Below are 21,257 nucleotides of genomic sequence, written 5' to 3'. Positions count from 1 at the left end.
CGCACTCCGGGCTGGTCCTGCCGTGCTCTCACACACAGCGCACTCCGGGCTGGCACCGTCCCGTGCCCTCACACACAGCGCACTCCGGGCTGGCTCGGTCCCGTGCCCTCACACACAGCGCACTCCGGGCTGGCACCGTGCCGCTCCTCACGCCGGCAGCTCCCAAAAGAGGGGCAGCTCAGGAAAGGCAAGAAGCTGCTGGAGAGGGTGCAGCGGAGACCACCAAGACGAGGAGGGGTCTGGAGCATCTATGTGATGGGGAGGGACTGTGAGACCTGGGCCTGGAGAAGAGTGAGAGGGATCTCATCGGTCCCTACCAGCGTCTCCAGAGGATGGTGCCAGGCTCTGCTCAGTGGTGCCTAGCGACAGGGCGAGAAGCTATAGCCGTGATCTAAAACATGGATTCCACATCAAAATGAGGAAGAACTTCTTTACACAGCGGGTGGCAGAGCTGCCAGAGGGATGTGGCGTCCCCCTCTCTGGACACGCGTCCCTGCGTCCCCTGCTCCGGTGACCCTGCCCTGCTCGGGGGGCTCGGGCATCGGCGGTGGATTGGCCTCGCCTGCGCGGGCGCCGAGGGGCGGGGGCAGCGCTCGGCGGTGGATTGGCAGCGCCTGGCGCGGGCGGCCTCAGCCATGGCGGACGAGGAGCTGGAGGCGCTGCGGCAGCGGCGGCTGGGCGAGATCCGGGCCGAGCACGGGGTGAGGGGACGGGGAGAGGGGACGGCGGGATCAGGGCCGAGCACGGGGTGAGGGGATGGGGAGAGGGGACGGGGAGATCCGGGCCGAGCACGGGGTGAGGGGACGGGGGGATCAGGGCCGAGCACGGGGTGAGGGGACGGGGGGATCCGGGCCGAGCACGGGGTGAGGGGACGGGGAGATCCGGGCCGAGCACGGGGTGAGGGGACGGGGAGATCCGGGCCGAGCACGGGGTGAGGGGACGGGGGGATCAGGGCCGAGCACGGGGTGAGGGGACGGCGGGATCAGGGCCGAGCACGGGGCGAGGCAGCGGCCGATCCTCCGCCCGAAGCGCTTTCGGCGCCGCCCGGGCCTGGAGGGGAAGGGCAGAGGCGTGTGCGTGACCGGGGCCGGGGGAAAGCGGGAAGAGGCCCGGCCGTGCCGGAGCTTTGGCTGGAAACGGCACCGAGCGCAGCCCCGGCCCCCCGCCGCCTCCCTCCGCTCCTGCCCTGGGAGGTTCGGCACACGAGCGTTCCCGCCCCCGAGCTCACTGTTCCGTGGATTGCTATCCTCGCCTTCCAGCCATCTCCGTTTTCAGAGCTGAATCACAGAAACACAGAATTGTTAGGGCTGGAAGGAACTTCTGGAAATTATCCAGTCCAGCCTCTCACCAGGGCAGAGTGACCTGGAGTAGCTGACACAGGAGCGTGCCCAGGTGGGTTTGGAATGTCTCCAGAGACGGAGACTGCACTCCCTCCCTGGGCAGCTGCTCCAGTGCTGTGCCACCCTCCGTGGAAAGAAGTTCTTCCTCAGGTTGAGGTGAAACGTGTTTTAGTTTATGGTCATTGCTCCTTGTCGTGCACTGGGTACCACTGAAAAGGACACCATCCTCTGACACAGTCCATATATGGATTTATATGAAGTGTCAATTTTGTTTATCCTGTTGTTCCTTCCCTACCTCCAGCCAGCCCCATTTCCTGTCTGTGTGGTTTTCCATCCTGTTTTCACACCTTTAATTGTTACCTGTAAAATCTGAGGTGTTGATTCCATATAAAGTTCAGGGTTTTTTTGTTTGTTACTTGTTTCTGAATAGTCACCAGTAATAGTGACTTGGAAGTTTGCCCCCTTTTGTTTTTCATATGTATTAGTGTTTAATGTAGGAACCAATTCTTGTAGAACATCCCTCATTAACTTTTCATTGGTTTCAGGAGTTAAGACTTGATGATTCTTGTGGGTTCCTTCCAGCTCAGAATATTCCGTGATTCTGGGATTTCAGCTGCCATGCTGAGAATGTGTTACATTTCATTTTACTCATCCTTAACTTACTCTGATGGATTTATAATGCTTTTGTCAGTTTTCTGGGCTTTGGAGAAGCCTAGACCTTATCCTAGACCAAAGGGGAAGGCCTCTTCCTGCCCCCAGCCACAGGAATCTGTGGATGGACCAGGAGCAGCTCACCCACTGTTGGCATGGCTGCATTGTGAGGAGAGCAGAGGGTGGCACATTTATTGCTAGGGCAGCAGATTCCCATTTCCAGGATCTCATCCATGGGCAGGCAGGTTTATCTTCCATCAACGCTGCTGGAATATTTTAACTTTCTGTCCTGTGTGGAATGATTCCGGATTGTGATACTTGCTCTGATCTCCTTCTTCAGGATCCTTCCGCTGATCCGTCACAACAGGAAGCAAAGCAGAGGTATAAATGAGACTATTGAATTTTGGTCTTGCATCTAATAATTTTTAACCATTTACTTTTTTTTTTTTAGCATTTAATTTCTTTGGCATGTTGCCCCACATTTGTTTTGTTGCTGGGAAAACCACCAACAAAGGGATTGAAGTGGATCAAAGATTTGATGCAGGTGTGGCTCCCACGCCTGACCATACTGCCCGAGCCCAGCTGGGGTGGGAGGGCATGATGAGAAAGCAGCAGCAGCAGCTCATTGCCCCTGGAACTTGTCTGAGTTCAGTAACCTCATGAGCTGCAGAGATACAGTGGGGCGCTCTGGGGAAGCATCATCCCTCCCACTGTCACCTCCTTCTGGAAGGCAGAATCCTTGGCTCCTCAGGGTTGCTAGGAGTTTATGATCCAAGTCTTGAAGGCTGGCAGAACTCCTCCCAAACTGGTGCTTTTTGTCAGTGGTGAGTTTGGGTTGGGTTTGGCTGTTATTGCAGTTGGAAGAGCCTTTCCCAGTTGATTTGATTTTTCTGGGATACCTATTCCAGTTAAAAAGCTGAAGCAAAATTATTTTTGTCAAAGCTCAGTGGAGGAACAGTGTTCAGGATTTGTGCTAATTTGGAAAATTGTAAACAAGTGTTTGAAGAGCTGACTTTGCACAGTCCAAGTCTGTATTAACTAAAGTTTCATAAACTAAAGGTCCAGTTTTGCAGATACTTATATCAAATATTGTAAATACATGGAGACTATGTGAAAAGTTCTAAATACATAAATGAGCTTTGGTTTGGTTTTGGAATTGTATGGACAATTCCTTGTGCCTGCTCTACCATACTGCCTTGGGGGGAATTCCACATGGATAAATGCAGGATCTAAAGGGTAGCACAGCTTTTGTCTCTTGAAATGTAATTATGAGCAGTGAGAAGGTGTAGGTATGAAACTCCACCTTGATTTCTTGGAAGATGTTGCCAGCTATGTAAATTCAGCAATGGGAAATGAGAAATGTCCATAAGAAATGGACATTCCCAGGACAGGAAATGCTGTAAAAGATATAATGTAAATGGAAGGCTTGAAGTGACCTCAAGAAGCCACTTACATGAATCAAAAGTCTTCTGTAGTTTGCTGTTCTGTGCTTGTTATTTTAGGTGCTTGAATTCCCACTTTTAATGTGTGGTTCACTTTTCCTTACAGGGAAGCAGAGATAAGAAATACTATTTTAGCTCAAGTTCTTGATCAAGCAGCTCGTGCAAGATGTGAGTATCCAAGGAACTGCCTAACAAAAAACACTCATCTAAGTGACTCCTCAAAAGTGTGTTGTACAGAGGCCAGACTAGAAAAGTACTGTTGTTGCTGAGAAGATAAAACTTGCAGCTTTTCAGCTGGCAACATCAGTGATTAGAAGGGACAGGCTAATGAGTATCTGAATTATGTTAATGTTTTGGATTTTATTTAAATTAGTAGAAGGAATTATATGGAGAGTCAAAGTTGTTTATTCAGAAGCAAATATTTAAAAGTAAGAAATATAACTGTCTTGTACCTGGCATAAATGAAAATGCCTTTTATAATTTATTTCATGACCCTGGCATGAAGAAGATTGTTTCCTAGGGACATTTCTCTTTTTTGTTACTAGTGAAGGTATTTGCAGAATGTTCTAAACCCAAATGAACAGAGCCTGTTTTTGTTGCAGTAAGCAATTTAGCACTTGTGAAGCCAGACAAAGCAAAAGCAGTAGAGAATTATCTTATACAGATGGCAAGATTTGGACAGCTAGCTGGAAAGGTCAGTATATTTCCTAATTCTTTCTCACATATATTTATTTTTAAACCCAGTTCACGCTAAAAGAAGATGCTTATAATAGATGCAAGTTAAATTAACTGTAAATAGCTCCTAAAGACTATTATATAATTCCATCAAAAACCTTTTGTAAGAAAGGCAGTTGTGATGCAGTTGTTTGATACTAAGCATCTGTCAGAGTGTGTTTATCCACATTTTGTTTGACTTTCCTAGGTATCAGAACAAGGTTTGATAGAAATTCTTGAAAAAGTGAGTCAGCAAACAGAAAAGAAAACAACAGTGAAGGTGAGTTTTCTTTCCTAGATGTAATGTTGTAGGAGGTAGAGCAGCAGAATTGCACGTGTGGGACCACTTCAGGGTGGAGCTTTGTATTTGCCCTGCTGAGTGCTGGGGTCCATCAGAGTCCTACACCTCTGCAGCTCCTGGGGCCAGTGTGGTGGGGGGCAGCCTGGCCCAGCTCTGTCCTGTGCCACTGGGCCAAGCAGGGCCTGGGGTGGGTGTTCTGCCCAGGCAGTGCCTTCATTGCCACGTGCATGGACTGGGAAAGGCTTGTGCCAGCCTGCATTTACATGACCCTTCAATTTTCATTTTATGTATTTCATTTTAGTTCAACAGAAGGAAAGTATTGGATTCTGACGAAGAGGATGATTATTAATACTACTGTAAGGCTGCCAAACAATAGCCTGGAAAAATGCTGTTAGCAGGCAGAATGCAAGATCTGAAAATGTTTACGCTTCTTGACTTTTTTTTATTATTATAAAAGGCCAACAAATAACTTGTAAAATAAACCTGAGAAGGGGGATTTTGTAACTCAAAGTTTTGTAGTATAAGAGGCCTGAGCAGTGTGGGGTTCCCTGTGGCTTCATTAGCATGAATGTTTTGTTGCCCCTTCCTCACTGTAAGCTCTGCTTTCAGCCACTGCACACACGTAACTTGCTGTTATTGGAGATAGCAGGCACAGGAGCCAAGTGAGACAGGGAACAGCCACTCAGAGTTAAAGTCTGTCCAGACTCTGTCACAGAAGTGTTAGAAAGGAGATTCCCTGAGCCCCTGAAGGATGCCTGTCCAGCCAGTCACCGGCCCCCAAGTCCTTTCTGGAAATGTAAAAATGAAGGGATCTAGACAGTGTTTGGATCAGGGGATTCCTATCAGGCAGTCTGTGTAAAGAAAAGTTACCAGCAAACAGCTGAACTGTTCCCCTGTGAGTTCCTGGGCTTCAAACAAAGCAAGTTAACTGTGTCATACACAGCACTGTTCAGACACTTGGTATTGTGTATTCTTACAACTACCTCCACTTTTATCAAATGGCTGGAGTGTTTCTTACCTGGAAAAAAAAAACACAGACCATTTTCCTAAACTCTGCAACTCCTGCATGCATAAAGTAAAACTGAACTTGTGCTGTACCTTTATTCAAGAATATGGTTATGGAAATCAGTAGGATAAAATACTGTAACGTGCTGATAAACTCTCCCACCACAACCCCCTTATCTGACATAATTTAACAGGATCATGTATGATTCCAACTGCAGTGTTTTTTGGAACAGAATAAACTTGTTTCAAGTGAGCACTAGTGGGTGTGTCTTTTATCTGTCTGAATGTGGTTAAAAATATTAAACAGTTGTTATTTTTGTTTCATTTGTTTTAGACTGTGCATTTTGCTTCTCTGTGTTTGTAATTAGGATGCCTTAGCTTTAGTGATGTCCTGAGTGTACCAAATTTCTTCAGACTTACCACCCTCACTGAGTTTGAAGCCAAAGTTTGGTGAACTGATTTTCCTTACCTATATGGTTGAGAAATCTAAACAGTAATTTAGTTAAATCCATGCTACTATAAAACACAAGCAAAATTCTCACTCTGTAATTTGGAAATCAGATCTATAATAGCCTACTGGATCTTAAATACCTGGATTATTCTTGCTACAGGTAAGGACCAATTGCTTACTCTGGGTCATCTTTATAGTGTCACAAGAAGGAAAAACCTGTTTTACCTCTTTCCTTTTGTGTCTTTTGACTTGTAATAGCTGAACATCCTTTTATTTTTTAATGTGAATGTGGAGCTAGAAAAGGAGGTTATGTGAAAATGTTCAGTTTCACTAACAGTTCTGTTTTGTACACCTCTGTGCATAAATCTAAAACCACACAACCTAATGAAGTTATCTGTAAATGTAGGAGGAAGGAAAGTCCAAGAGTAAACACAAGGTAAAGTCTTCAAATGCCTACAAAACCAAGCAAGAAAATCTGTAACAGACTCAATGCTTGGACAGAAGCACTCAAAGAAAACAGCATTTTCAAGAGTTCTTTTACTCGTTTTTTCTTTCCATCATTTGGCACAAATCCAAGGCACATCAGAAAATCATATGAACTCATAAATTATTAGAAAAATAAACACATTACCCTCAAATCCAAATGTCATTTGACATTTTACCTCTTAGATTAAAAAGTTATCTGAAAAACCCAGCACTCTTATCTTCCAGCTTTGTATTTTGCCAGGTAGTTTACTAATACCACAGTTAACAGAAAGAGAATTATCTATGCAAACAGTTCATGAAATAAAATGCAAGCTGGGTGTGATGAGCCAAGAATAAAAAATAACGGCACTGCAAAACCTGGCTTGTGCTATTTACAGCTTGTCCTCCCATAACCAAACAGTAGAAAATGAACTTCCAATCTAAGCAGCCACTTGGTAGTTCCCTGTGAGCTTCCAGTTCTTCAGTGATCACCCCTGGGAACGGGGCCGGATTTGGCCTTTTCCAGCCAGTGTTCACTGATGTGAGAAGTACCGTTCATAATGGGAATTCCACCTTTTTAACAGCAGTCCAGAGCAGGCTCTGGAGCAGTTTTGTCTCTGGATGTTGCCCAGGATCAGAATCATGAATACTTGTGCATTTTTTCATTACTTCCTTTAGAGGAGGGGAAAAGCAACTTAAATGCATGCTACAATAAAACACAAGCACCTTGTGCTTGCTTCTGCTTTTTTATTAGGCTGTGAACAGCAAGTCCAAAGTTTAGCTTTGTCAAGGGCTCTCCACTTTTTCCCCAGTATCTTGGCTCCTCTGTAAGAACTTGATCTTGCAGCTCCAGTACAGGGGAGCATTGCTGAGATATTATCAAGGATTACATCCCTTCACGTTAGTAATGCAGATGTTATGTACTATTGTTTGTCCGGCTACTGAAATATACAGAAATATATACTATAATGGTTTGTAACATTACAATAAAAATAGAGACATTTCAATTACCTCTGGCAATAAATACCTTGTTATCCAATATATCTTTTTATATATATAAATATATTTAATTCTCGATGTAGTGATAAAAACTAAAAATGCAAGGATTATTCAAAGACTTTGGGTGGCTGAAAAATACAATACAGGGTTTCATTTGGTTTACTGTCACATAGAACTTTTTAATAAGTGCTGAATAGAATAGGAAAGTAATTTTGCTATCTTCATCTCCGTTACATCCCTGTTAGTGAGACCAGTAATGATCTGGCTGTGTGGTCACCTCCTACATGAACAGGACTCAAGCCCCAGGGTGCCAGAACGTTCCAGCTGTGCTGCAGAGCCTGTGCCTGCTCTGAACTGGGTGTGTGAATGTCACCGACATCTGACACGCAGTGGAGGGCTCCTGAAATTCACACCACCAACTTCCTCAGCTTCGGGCTTCAGATCCGCGCTTCCCTTCAGTGATCTGAACCTGAGCCTCGCCAGGCCTGTGACTGTGGCACACCTGGCTCCGCAGGGCTGCAGGAGCCACCGTCGCTGTCCTCTGCTGGCAGTGGCACAGTGACCGTGTGTCTGCGCTGCATTAATTTACTCCTGTGAGGAGCTGCCGTGTCATCATCTTCCACACACTCGCCACTGCACCCCGAGTCAGGCACCTGACCTGTGCTCTGGTCCAGCATTCCAACAGATTTTAATTTGCTTTTATCAAAGCTTTTAATAGCCATCTGTGAGGAGAGAGAAATGGTACGTTAAAAGCATTATCTAGTTTATTATAGCTCTTCATTAAGAAGGAAAATTAATATATTGTTTTTGAACATTATTATCACATGAATGTCATGACACTGAGAACACAGCCAAGCTTTTAAATAGCGTACTTTGTAAGAGAGTAACTATATTTGGGCTACCTATGAGAAAACAAGAGGCCAGCCTGCCCCAGGCTGCACACACATCAGTACCCGACCTGAGAACAACAGACATTCCAAAGCTTACTTTCACCTCACTATCTCAACAGCATCCCAACTCTTCTAAACACCATTTGTAATGCAAGTCTCAATGCACTTGAAATTAACAGCCATTTCTTTTACTATTAAGAAAAGTGGAAGTAGTAACAGACAGGGTCACCCAGGCACTGCTGAAGGCAAAGGCAGTTTTCCCTGCTTCCAGAGGTCACCTGTCAGGGAAGAGACACCCACCCTCCCCACCCCTTAGTTCCTCTTTCTGGTTGTTCCAACTACTCATATCTTCCATTTCTACACCTGTTCCTGTTTCTGCTGTACAGAGTGGGTGGCTGGCCTGGATTACTGGTCACTATGCAAATGTTAAAATAACCAAAAGAAATAAAGATAATGCAACCATGCTAATGACAGATCTTCTAAGACAAGAACAAAAGGAGAAAGTAGCTTTTTTACTGAAATAATGGCAACAATCTTGAAAAAGCTGCAGACAGAGGTTATTTACATCCACATTTAAATCCACTAACATTTAAATCCACTAACAATTCAGAGCTGTATGGACTCATGAATTAGTTCAGCCACAGCTGTATGAACTCACAACCACAGAACAGGGCTGGACTGCTCTGTATCAGGGTCACATACTAGTTTTCTGGCACCTGTGTACTGAAACGACATACTGCCTTTAGTGAGCCACAGTTATAAAATGTAAATCCCAAGTTATGTAGTGGAATATTATAATTTAGAAATAATTATTAAAATATTACAGCTTTAAAGAATTAATAGTCTCAAGGCTTTTGACAAATACTCAAGTCTTCTAAGGGCTGTAGGAAAAGGAAGAGTATCCCATTTTCCAGAAGGACATGAGCTGCAGAGTTTACATTTCCAAAGCTGTGTCAGATGGGCAGCTGCTGGACTAACCTGGTAAAAACTGCTTTGTTTTGGACAGATAATTTTTCTCTTGATTTAGTGTTCTGAAGTGGCCCAGCAGAAGATGCAATGAGAGTCAAAGCCAGTGTAAAGGAGGCAGAAGGAGCACAAGCTCTGGGGAAGGCAGCATCCAGCAGCTGGTGTGGGTGTCACTGCACCCCAAGCAGAGGTGAATCTATTACATACATCTGTGTCACAGCTGACAATGCAACATGCAGTTTGCTGTCACCCTTGCAAACAGTCTCCTGTTACAAGCAGACTTAAAGCAAACTCTAATTTCAATCTACTTAAAAATGTCTCTCTTGCCAAAGGAAGCTACAGCTCCAAGAAGCTGCAGAGTTTGTCAGTTCGAGGTTTTGCTGGACAGGACACAGAAAACAAGACAGAGATGAAACCTGCAGTAAGAGGCTTAAGAGATTGAAAACAATGAAGTGTTCAAGAGGTGTCATAGAAGCACCACTGAAGTTTGAACAATGATGAAATGAGCAATTTGGCAAACAGGTCAGAACTTGTGTGAGTCACGACCACCACTAGTAAACTTTCTCTTACACGTACCCAGAGTAATAGCAGAGCAAACAGACCTAACTGCTGTAAAAGAAGAATAATCTGAGCAAGTGCTTCCACTTACCTGGTGCAGTAAGTGATAGTCAAAATTAGGGACACTTTTATCTCTTGTTATTGTTCTCCGTAAGTGTTTTTCTCTGAAGAAGATTTTAAAGAAATCAAAGAAATTAAATGTCTTCACATAAGCCTTTCATAAAAGACACTTTCTCAGAAGCTCCACAAGGTGGAACTGTCTTGCCAGAGACAGGCATCTCCCTGACAACACCTTCCCAGAACTGCAGCCTACTCGTATTCCCTGTATTTTACTATGGAATATACATTGGGGCTTAAAAAGATATTGAGCAAAACCCAACCAATGAGTGAACACCATTACAGTATTTTTAAGCAGTCTGGCTCTGAAATGCTTCACTGATGGTACACCAAGTATTAGTGCAATCCCAATTTTAGATACATTTTCAAGCCCTCCCTCACCACTCCAGTGAGCTTGTCATGCCAGAACATCTGCCTGGGGATGTGACCATGCCAGCCCTGCAGGATTAACATCCACTGGCACACCACCATGTCGTGTGTAACCACCCCTGACCCACTCTGGGACTTTGTTAGCAGCTGCACTTCACCTTTGCTTATGGGAAACAACAAACACACTGTAAGCAAGCTTCTCTGCTTACTTGTTAAATCTGTTAATTGATTGGACCAGTTGAAGTTGTCTGCTTATGGGATCATCGGCTTCCTCACAGGGCTTAGGGTGCACTGGGGGTTTAAAAGAACAGGCAGCTAAAATTATAACTGGGTCTCACTTAGGAATTAAAAAACACAGTTGTGATTTTAAATTGAACATAAAACTGTAACGGTGCTAATTTGAATTAGAGTGGTGATTTATCTTTGGAAATTTTAAAAACCTTTAAGTTGCAGAAGTAACCATTATTCCTCAGATTATTAAAACTGGCCAAGTTTCTGAAGAGACTATAATTCTGGATTTTGAGGCCCTGAATTCCAGTTTTTACCATCCTGAACAAAGAGATGCTAAACCACCTCTTCATTAGTATTAGTCACTCATATCTTCTATTGCTCTTTCAGAACTATTCAAAATATTTGAAAGAACTATTCTCAATTTTAGGTGTCAGCACACTGTGATTAATTGTGATTTTCTATTAACCAGACATTCACAATCTTTCTGAGGGAAGGAAGCAAGAGTTTCTTTGAAAACTCATGGGTGCTGAAATGGGCACTCCTGCTCTTCACCTTCCCAATTCCTGCTTTGCAGCCTCCCTGTTTTCTTTCTACAGTCCTGGTGGCATCATGTCCTTTGCTGAGCTGTCCAGCACAGGGGCACAGCTTTTCTTACATCCCCAGGGTAGTGAACTTGAAAATTCACCTGAAAAACTTCTAAGCCAGCATAATGGGAGCAGTGGATAAGGCAGATCAGAAGCTGGGGGTGAGAGGTGAGGAGGAATCTGTGGTCCTTAAGCTCCATCTCAGGGGCTGCTTAGGCACATTAAAATAGGGCCATGTGTCAAATCCTTTAAGGAGTGAAATAACTTTGCAACATTGAATATAAATATAATGTTATTGCTATTAAAAAGGGGAAGGTCAGAGTTAACACTGCAAGATAAAAGGTATCAAAAGGATGGTAACTCATCTTCCCAAGGCACCGGGGTCCTGCTGCAGCCCAGCTGTGCTGGCACTGCACCTCGTGGCCACACTGTGCCACCTCCTGCCACTAGCTCAAAGTCCTCTGCAAACTGTGCTGGAAGGTTCACAGTCACCTCTGTAGCTCCCATTTCTGCCCCAAAACATGAGAAACAGTAACTAATGAAGAGTCACTCCCTGACCTGTTTTAGGGCAATATAAATGACACCCAACAGTCATTCAAATCTGTTTTGCTTTTCACTGAAATGCACAGTTCCTACATGGCTAATTATATAATCTCAAATGTGGCGTGTTTTTACCTTTAAATGTTTTTGTAGGAAAAATTCATACATGTACCCCAAAGTAGGTGAAAAATAAGTTTGAAGCACTGTCATGAGTAGAATACAAAGTCTGCTGCATTTAGTTACAGTATTTTAGGTGTTACCTATCATAAATATGAAAAATAATTGACTGTTCTATTACTATATGTATAGCAATTACATAAAATATTTTATACAGTCACCCATTAATTCCTAAATCCCTTTCTATTCCTACCAATGGAAATATCACAGGTATTTTATACAGTCACCCATGAATTCCTAAATCCCTTTCTATTCAAACCAATGGAAGTATCACAGGTACCTTTTTTCCTTAGTTTGCCAGTAATGTGCTGCTCACTCTCCTTCTCTCCCTCTGCTGATGTGGGGACACAGCTTGGTGCTGCTTTCAGCAACTTCATTATGTTTGAATTCTTGATTTTAAGAGTTTCCATTTTCACCATTATTAAAGAAAAAGAAAAACAACAGTACAATTTAGTATTCCAGTCTGTGTAGAGTGTGTTAATAATGCTTGTATGAATCAATACAACACATATAAAATAACTCATTATAAAAACAAACTTGAAATTGTATTCTTCTGAGTAGGGACAAAATCAGTGTTCCACAAAATACACTTTAATGCAGCGATGATGTTGGAGCCCTGACCTCTTATTTTAAGCTGTATTACTTATGGTTAAGCCAATTTCAGTTTAAATGGTAACATACATACCAAAATTGATTCAGTACAGAATTTTGTGGTCATTAAGCTACATCTCAGAGGCCATTTAAGCACATTAGGATAGGAGTTATGTGTCAAACCCTTTAAAGAGTGAAATAATTCTGTATCATTTAATACTACATATAATGTTATTGCTATTAATGAAGGGGAAGGTCAGAGTGATCTATTGCAAGATAAAAGGAATCAAAAGGCTTACAGGGCAGAGGATGGTGGGACAAGGGACGTTGCTGCCAGTGCAACTGATTAGTACAAGTTGTTCATTTGCCTACATCCAACATTGCTTCTGCTCTCTCTGCCATTACAGAGATTTTAATATTAATTTTATTCAGCTCTGTGCTTGCACTCTTTCTAGACTCATCCTTTTAGTCTAGGATAACTTATTCTAGAAACACAACTGGTTTCACCGGCCACCGGAGTCATCGCTAGGCTGCACCTCAGTGTTTATGTGCCCCAGGAGAGCTGGATGCAGCTCAGTGTGTGCAGCCCTGCCCTCCCGCGCAGCACTCACGGGCTCGGCGCAGTCGGCGGGGGTGCAGCCGCGCTCGTTGCGCAGGTGCTGCAGGGCCCCGTGCCGCAGCAGCAATGCCACCAGCGCCTCGCTCCTGCCCGCCACGGCCTCGTGCAGGGCTGTGCTGCCCTTGGCGTTGGAGAGGTTCACGGAGGCTCCGTGCTGCACAGCAAAGGGAAATCACAGTTAGGAAGGAGCAGGGCAGTGCAGCAGCCCCAGAGCTGCACACGCCCAGGGGCAGCTGCACCACCAGAGCCACAAGAACCCACCCGGCCAGGTTATTACCCCATCTCATAGCCACAGCTTCATGGATCAGCTCATTTTGGTTTTGCATATATCTATTACATATTCCAAGCTCTAGAGATACTTAAGAAACCCACAACCCTATGTGACAGAATCTCAGACAAGAAAACCTGCACCTGCTACATTAAAGTTCCATAAAAACAGCTACCTGTACAATAGCAAGGTAATATTTATCTAATTAACATCTCTGAAGGGATGGGATTGAAAGGAATAAGTTAAGAAAAACTCTTATTTGTTTCCCCAAGTATTTTTGACAGAGAAATGCGTAACTAAAAATACTGATCCTGAGTACTGGGTAAGTACAGATATCACATACGAAATACCAGCAGAACACTCTGTCTTCAGTGATCTTACCTGCAACAACAGGGCAGTAGTCTCATAGTGACCATTCAAGCATGCATAAATTAAGGGAGTATTTCCATATATATCCTTTTTATTTAGTTTAGCATTGTAGTCCATCAGACACTTTACCACCTATTGAAAGAAGTAACAACTTTACTCTTACTGAGTAGGAGTACTGAGTTACTGAGTATGAGACTAATTTTCATATTTTAACACCCACTTTTAAAAAAGAAAAATTTAATCAACTACAAAAAAGGCCAGAAAATAAATCTTGAAGTGTGTGAAAAACAAATATAACCAGTAACTTAACAAAACCAAACCAAACCACCACAGCAGCAGCACCCTTTTCCAAACTCATCACAACACTTGGAAGGAGTTCTCTATACTGTAATTACCCCATGAACTAATCTACAGCTATCCCATGAATTAACCTACAACTCTGAGTTGTATTCTTGGTTTTCCTTGCTTCCCTAGTGCTTTGTCTTCCCATCATTTTCAAAATTCTCTTTTTTTCCCCCTCCTGCAGTCTTCAGCTCCTTATTTTTAAAATCCTGATTTTCTGCTTTTCTGCATCTTTCCATTTGCCTTTTTGCCCCTGCTTTTTCATATTTGTTATTTTCCTGTCTCACTTACTGTCCCTTCTGTATTGACACCCTCCCCCCATGGGCTTATGCTTCTCCTTCACTGCTTTTGCTTCCCCGGGATGAGTTGTCTGCTGCCTCAAACCTGCACCCTGCTCATGATCTAAGTAAGGAGTTGAAAATACAGTAACTATTCAGTGCTGTGGCTACTGAAGATACCAAGACACAAACATAACCCAGAGAAGGTACAGAGGAATGAACACAGAAGATTCAGCTGCACAAGGGATGTTTAAAGCATTTGAAATATGACAGAAGGTTTTTGCACCACTTGCGTTAAACCAGTACTTTAAGTCACATATGCTTTGATAAAGAAAAGGTGTCTACTGAAACGACTTCAGCTCAAAGTTCCCCTTTCCATCTGGAGATATTAGACACTGAAAACAAAAGCCAGAACTGCCAAACTCATTTTCTCTGCCCTGGCTTAGTCTGGTTGCTAGTTTCCCCAGGCAGCTTTCCGTGGGTGCCGGGTGGCAGCGAGGTTTGTGCCAGGGCAGGGTTACCTGGGAGTGTCCCCTCTGGCAGGCCAGGTGCAGGGGAGCTGCCAGCTGTGAGCTCTTGGCGCTGGCACTGGCGCCGTGGCGCAGCAGCAGCGACACCAGCTCACTGTGCCCGTGCAGAGCAGCCATGTGCAGTGGGGTGAAACCATCCTGGTTTGAAACATTCACCCCCAGCCCGTTGGCACAGATCTTGGAAAACTTCTGTTGAGGAAAACACACAATAAAACTATAATCATGCTTTATGTTAATTCATGGAATAGCCAATTACCTGCTGAGTTTACATAAAACGGGCAGATGGGCATTACAAGAAATTCTGCTAGAGTCAAATTTGAGGCCTTCAGCAAAAGTCAGTAAAGCAGAGCAGTTTGGAGGTATTTTTCAACAGTAAATTAATTTTGTTATCTATTTTCTTTGAACATGATAACTTCATGGAGAGCAATCCTAGGCATAAGTATTAATGAGATTAAAAAGAGGCTAAAGCAGCACAGGTTGAGACAAGAAAAACTGAAAGTTTCTATACAGCTGTTAGGATGCTCATACTGGATATGAGGCAGTGTTAATGAGTTACTTTCATTTATACAGATATTTATGCTCTTTGAGACAGACATTAAACACCTCTTAATGCTACATGAAGCTTGGTTGGGGTAATAAGGATACAAACTAAAATAAATTTCATTCACCTGGAAGCAAGAGTGGCCCAGAGAGCAGACTCCCTTGGGGAATCAGGATAAGGAAAGCACCTGGAGGACATTTTACCCAGCTGTACAGAACATCCTCTTTCACTCCTCCTGCAACTGTGCCTGCCTGACATTTACAGTGGTGCACAACCTTTCATCTTGTGCTTTCAACGTGTGCCTGACTAACACAGGGGTTAGGATTAACTAACAAGCTCCTTCTCATTCAGCAGACAAGAAAATTCCACAGCAGATGCCATTCCCCTCCCTATCAGCAATAAAACAGAGCATTATGGATTCTGGCATCTTTAGTCCTGAGGGCACAGGCACATCCCTTACCAGAGAACAAAGCACAGTGTGAATGTGAAGCATTCAAGGACAACAGCACACTCTAAGGCTACACAAAATAAACCTGTGGTGGCAGTGGGGAATTCAGAAGTTAAGCCATCTCACAGTGCTGTTAACCCCTAAGCAGCCAATAAACTGAAAAATTGTACTTAGGTTTATTTTGCAATGCCTTATCCAGTCATGTACCCCTTCAGACACCTCCTGGAAGGCAAGTTATGGAATTTTTATTTCCAAAAAGCTGGGATCGTTCCTTACATAAAACAACAACAAACCCAAACCAGAACCACATACACACACAAAAAAAAAAACCCCTCCAAAAAACCAACCAAAAAACAAACCAAAAAACCCATAGAAAGAGTAAAGCCTCGTTCTATTCTACAGTGTGGTAATTTAGGGGGAAGGAAATCTTAGCAACTGAAAAGAAAGTCTTTGTAATTATATGAGATCTCTGAAGAAGCTTTAGATATGGCTTGTAGAAAAGATGCCATGCAATTAAAAAAAAGACTTTATCAGCATTACATGGATTCTGGGATTAGCAGGTATTCCTTGCTGAAGTGATTACTAACAGGTAAGTAGATATGCTCTGCCAGTAGCAGTGTACACTAAAGAGCATCAGAGGCTTAGAAAAGAATGTTTATTCAAAGTGGCCCAGACCTTCCTGACAGCACTCCATATATCCTAAAAGCAAACTGTGACATTTCTCAAGCCATTAGACATTGTGCAAGTCCGTAAACACCGTTCCTGTTTCCAAAATTTTCAACAATTCCATTAAAAATATAACAATTTCATACTCTCAGATGAAGTGTGAAAATTTGTATATAGGTAATTTATTTTTAGACAGAGAAACAGACATGCTGGGCAATATGAATGCTATTTCCCTGGAGCTAAAACTTACATTACCAGCATATAAATTATTCTTTTTACAGAATGAATATTCCAACCTTTTGTGCTGGCCCACATTTTGAGCACTGGCATAATGGATGGCAGAATTCTGGTTTTGATGTACTGGCTGTGTCATCCTCATCTTCCAAGTCTTCTTCCACCCATTCCAAGAGATAACGGACCTGGCATAAAAAGCAAGTCCTTCTTTATAGAGTCCAAAAGTTCCATGTCCCAACAGATCTGCACATGCAGACAAGTCAGATTTGACAAACACACACTTGTGAGTCTCTCAGGGGGAGCACACAGCTACCTCCTGCCATCAGCTGCCCACAGGCCAAATTAAAAAATCAAGTGTTGTTGTTGACAAAGCAGCTAGGAAGTTCTCCAAGTTCAGTGAAGTGAATTATAAATGACTTCCTGCTGCCTAATCACAACTGCAGTGTTCACCCACTCTCAATCACTCCACAGCCCTTTAGCTCAGATGATTTGTGCCAGCTCACATCAATGTGAATTTTGCTTCATCTTTTGATTTAAAGAACATAAGGAATGACAAGGATGACAACACTTAACTGATACCCAAAACTTTGCAGGGGCACTGACTTTCCTCAGGTCTGTCACTTAGGAGTTGGACAGTTTCACTTTTTCCTCAATGTACAATGCCTCATTTTTGAGAGAGAGGCCCTTCAGTGAAGTCTTAGGGCTCAGGGCATTTATGTGCAACCTGCAAACAGTGATGCTTAGGGCATTTACATTTTACATTACATTTCATTCAACAAAATAAAAGCTGTTTAAGCAGTACATTTTTACCTTGAAATTCATTAATCAACATTTCACTAAAGACATTTTAGAATTAGCAGTGATTGTATTAAGTCTCCATTACTACTGGACCAAGCCAAGAGCTCTACAGCTGCCAGTCCAAGGGAATGGAGCCAGTGGGATTTCTGAGACATCCCTCCCACTCTGTTTATTCTCACACTTGTCACAGGTTCTGCTCCTCACCACTGAGCTCTGGAAAACAACACATCCATGTCCTAGCCACTAAAACACATGCAGTTACAACAAATCCTAGGAAGCCAGGAAGAGCCCTATACCTGATTCTGAATGATAACATATTTGAGTCTGAAAAGGGATGTTTTTACAGAATATTGCTTTCCCTGCAAACTCCACGTTGTTCTCTGGAGTAAAAGAAATCTCTCAAGCCTGCCTGTTTATGGAAGGCCAGCTCAGCAAAGCTTTACTACTTGCTACATTTGTACATGTCTAAAATAAGCAGAACTGTCACTTCACTTCCCCCTTTCCCTGCAGACTGCAATTGATTTCCTCCTCCTCCTGGGACAGCCCAATCCTGCTGCTCTCATTATCCAGTGCACAGCTCCCAACATACTGATACCAGTGTCTCCCAAAAACCTGAACACACTACTCCGGTGCCCACCTCTTTATAATTACAGTGCAGCAGCCATTCTTCTTGGTTTAAAGGTATTTTTTGTCAAAATACTAACTGTACTTTCAAGTAGACACATACTGAACCATCTCAGGAGATTGCCCAGTCTCATTTGCCAGGTAATTTGTCACCTGAAAGGTTCTTTACACTGCTGGGTTACTTTGGAATACTCAGCTGAGCACCCTGGGTCTCTGTACCCTCACTCCAACCTTTCAGCTGCTCCACAGCACTTATTTCAGACAAGAGATTTGCTTTTTTTCTGTGGTAGATTTGCACATATCCTTCCCACTGAACAGGCTGGGTACAAGGAAAGCACCAAATCCAGTAGCTATGCTGAGACAACACCAATCACACCACAATGTTTCTTTTTCCTAAGTCTTCCAGTTTCAGAGCACTTTTTAAATGCCTCCTCTTGCAAAGCTCAGTTGGCTGTCACAGCAAACATCTACAGCAGCCCTAATGACCCGGTTGCTGTGGCTGCTCCTATGGAGACAGACCTCAGGCTGTCAGAACAAGGTCAGAGTTTTTAAATACTCGTGGTTTTTTAATAGATATGAAATCTGTAACCTTTGCCATCCAGCTGGATGATTCTCCTTGTATGAACAGCTTCACATGAACTTCAGTAATGAGGAAAGTAAAGCCACAAAAGAGAAGGTGATTCTGTCATCTGAATGCACAGACTGGATTTCTATATGCTGATCATTGCTGGTATCTATTGAGCACTGCTAGATACTGATTTCCCAGCAAGTTATAGCACTGTATTTAATTTTCTTGATGAAGTTTAGATTTTCACAAAGTGGGTGAAAAGTTAACTGCGATACATGCATATTTACTACTGGCCAGGAAAATGGAAATTATCACTATTGTACATGGTACTGCTTCTTGAAATGACTCAAGGGCTGGTTTGGAAATAATTACTTATATTAAGTCACATTGTAAACTAGGATTATGATATGTACTCAACAACTGAACAGTTCTTTGCTCTATCAGCTATTAAATTGTTTCCATCATCTCAGTGGAATAAAACATAAGAGAAACAGAATTAACGTGGCACATATTTTGCAACATGGGTTTTCTTTTTTCTGATGACTCTATGAGGCTTCATTGGCATTTGCAACTCCTGGTACAAACCAAACCCAAACAGGTTTTTCACAACATGTACCCAGTGGAGCAAACCTGCATTCTCACACAGCTTTATGTTTTGTTCTGTGAACTACAAGAATCAAGAAATCTACAGCCTTACACACATTTCCAAAAGCAAAACTCCTAAAGATTCCTGTGTCATCTTCCATTTTTCAGTAGAATGACACTGGAAGTGTCTTATTTTTTAAGGAATAAAGGCAATAACATATAAAAGAAGAGTCAAGACAGTTGATACCACAAATTACAGATCATCACCTCTGAAACTGGTATTATTATATCATCAGCTGTCCATTTGAAGGGAAATCCAAACTACACATTGCTGTGTGCCCCACAAATAGGATCTCTGTGCTGACTAGTGTCACCTGAATTTCCTCTTTACATGAGATTATTACCCAAAGCATTCTCCAACTTGATACTATTTACAAGCAACTTCCTCAATTTGAATGAGATAGAAAGGAATTCAGTAATATTCAACAGTCACATTAACACTCACCATTTCCAGATCTCCATCAGCAACTGCTCTCAGGAGTTTTTCCACCTATGTATGAAGAAAATTATTTATTTGCTTTGTTAGTATTGGTAGTAAGCAGAACACAGAAGATCCTGTGTCCTTTGCTAACCTCCTAAGCTCATGCTATAGGATTACTGCTGGCCCATTTCATATTTATTGATAAAGTTTTAAAGGAAAAACCTTCTTCCTTTATGAAACAGAGAATCTGTACAAGGCCTGTGGCCATTTGATGATCCCTGACTTGCTTAGTTAAACAGTACTTATCTAAATTGAGGATATGTGGCCCACCCATAAACAAAGCCATGTAAACTGATATATATTATTATGCTGCTCCAGCAGCAGCTGCCCTGTGCATTTCTGCGTGAACCTAATATTAAAAATCCCTGCTCAAGGCAAATTCCTACCCTAATATACATCAACACTGGTTGGACTCTTGCTGAGCTACTCTATGCTGCTCTCATTATCCAGCACACAGCTCCCAACAGATTGATACCAGAGTCTCCCAAAAACCTGAACACACTACTCCTGTGCCCCCCTCTTTACAATTAGTGTACAGTATAATTACAGGAACAGAAAGCTACTTAAGAAACAAGAGTTTAAGATGAAAAAGATGCTTTCCAATTGTTACCTTTACATCCGCAGATAACTGGTTTAATCCTGTGCTAAAACCCAAACATTTACAAATCTAACTTGACTGCAGTTATGAAATTTGTTTTCTTACTTAAAATCTGGGAAGATATAAATCCCAAAGGGTGTGCATTAGGACAAGCACCAGCATTAGCCCATTTTAGTGTAAGGTGAGGCCAGGGCCCCACTGCTGGGGGACGGTGCTCGCCTGCTCACGAGCTCTGCCGGGGGATCGGATACACGAGGGAAGAAGAGCTGCAAGGTGTTCTGCAGAGCACTGGTGCCATTGCCCTGAGCCCTCAGGCTGCCTGTGAAAGCAGGAGCAGGAGATTAACTTGTCTCTTCACTTCTCTAATTCTCTACTCTCACATGAAGGAGTTGAGATCCAACCTGATGGGAAAGGGAAAGGCGCCAGCCAAAGGGAAGGGAGAGTCCATCAGTCCTCTCACAACTCACCTGGCTGTGCAGAGTGTCAAGAATCACTCAATAAGCTTTGTGAAAGTCTGTTTTAGCATTACAGCAAATTATTCCAGCACTGTGCTAGAACCACTGAAGATGCTAATGGGTAAACACACTTGCTTCTATAGTAAGGAACACCTTGCAAGTTGGAGATGTCATGGAGCGACAGCTTCAGTCACATTTCAGTCTTCGTATGGAAATTACCACCTTGCTGAGTGTGACAGTGGTGTTTGGCAAGGCAAACAAGGAAGAATGAGACTGAAGTTTGTGTTCTATTGCTCTGATCTCTTTCTTCAGGGTTTTAGATGAAGAATAGGAGACAAACAGCTGAAAGATCAGAAGCAAGATTAAATGTCTCCATTTTTATCTCTTCCTAGGAACACTGCT

At 43.0% G+C, this 21,257-nt stretch overlaps 2 protein-coding genes across 9 annotated transcripts in view; one reads left to right on the top strand and one right to left on the bottom strand.

The window, feature by feature from the left end:
• The first annotated feature begins 587 nt into the window (after positions 1 to 587).
• The window catches only part of PDCD5 (programmed cell death 5), a 279,491-nt gene continuing 258,821 nt past the window's right edge, over positions 588 to 21,257 (top strand). The window contains exons 1-6 of one of the 3 annotated variants that reach the window (XM_068202548.1): positions 588 to 701; positions 2,332 to 2,372; positions 3,540 to 3,601; positions 4,036 to 4,127; positions 4,356 to 4,427; positions 9,265 to 12,244. In XM_068202548.1, coding sequence (XP_068058649.1) covers positions 636 to 701; positions 2,332 to 2,372; positions 3,540 to 3,601; positions 4,036 to 4,127; positions 4,356 to 4,427; positions 9,265 to 9,285 — 354 coding nt within the window. In that variant the 5' untranslated portion in view covers positions 588 to 635 and the 3' untranslated portion in view covers positions 9,286 to 12,244. Of the gene's footprint in view, positions 702 to 2,331; positions 2,373 to 3,539; positions 3,602 to 4,035; positions 4,128 to 4,355; positions 4,448 to 4,749; positions 5,707 to 9,264; positions 12,245 to 21,257 lie in introns of those variants that run through there. The other 2 variants (XM_068202547.1, XM_068202550.1) reach the window with 2 other exon arrangements.
• Positions 6,427 to 21,257, bottom strand: part of ANKRD27 (ankyrin repeat domain 27) — a 166,053-nt gene continuing 151,222 nt past the window's right edge. For 5 of the 6 annotated variants that reach the window (XM_068202534.1, XM_068202535.1, XM_068202533.1 and 2 more), the window contains 9 exons: positions 19,767 to 19,811; positions 16,749 to 16,871; positions 14,789 to 14,986; positions 13,660 to 13,779; positions 13,003 to 13,164; positions 12,081 to 12,189; positions 10,478 to 10,559; positions 9,874 to 9,946; positions 6,427 to 8,090 (listed from right to left, as the gene is read on the bottom strand). In XM_068202534.1, coding sequence (XP_068058635.1) covers positions 7,824 to 8,090; positions 9,874 to 9,946; positions 10,478 to 10,559; positions 12,081 to 12,189; positions 13,003 to 13,164; positions 13,660 to 13,779; positions 14,789 to 14,986; positions 16,749 to 16,871; positions 19,767 to 19,811 — 1,179 coding nt within the window. In that variant the 3' untranslated portion in view covers positions 6,427 to 7,823. The remainder of the gene's footprint in view (positions 8,091 to 9,873; positions 9,947 to 10,477; positions 10,560 to 12,080; positions 12,190 to 13,002; positions 13,165 to 13,659; positions 13,780 to 14,788; positions 14,987 to 16,748; positions 16,872 to 19,766; positions 19,812 to 21,257) is intronic. The other variant, XM_068202538.1, reaches the window with a different exon arrangement.

The sequence above is a fragment of the Anomalospiza imberbis genome, chromosome 12 (assembly GCF_031753505.1).
Source record: "Anomalospiza imberbis isolate Cuckoo-Finch-1a 21T00152 chromosome 12, ASM3175350v1, whole genome shotgun sequence".
Taxonomy (NCBI): domain Eukaryota; kingdom Metazoa; phylum Chordata; class Aves; order Passeriformes; family Viduidae; genus Anomalospiza; species Anomalospiza imberbis.
Note: the sequence above shows the minus strand (reverse complement) of the source record. Positions and strands in the feature narration are given on the sequence as shown.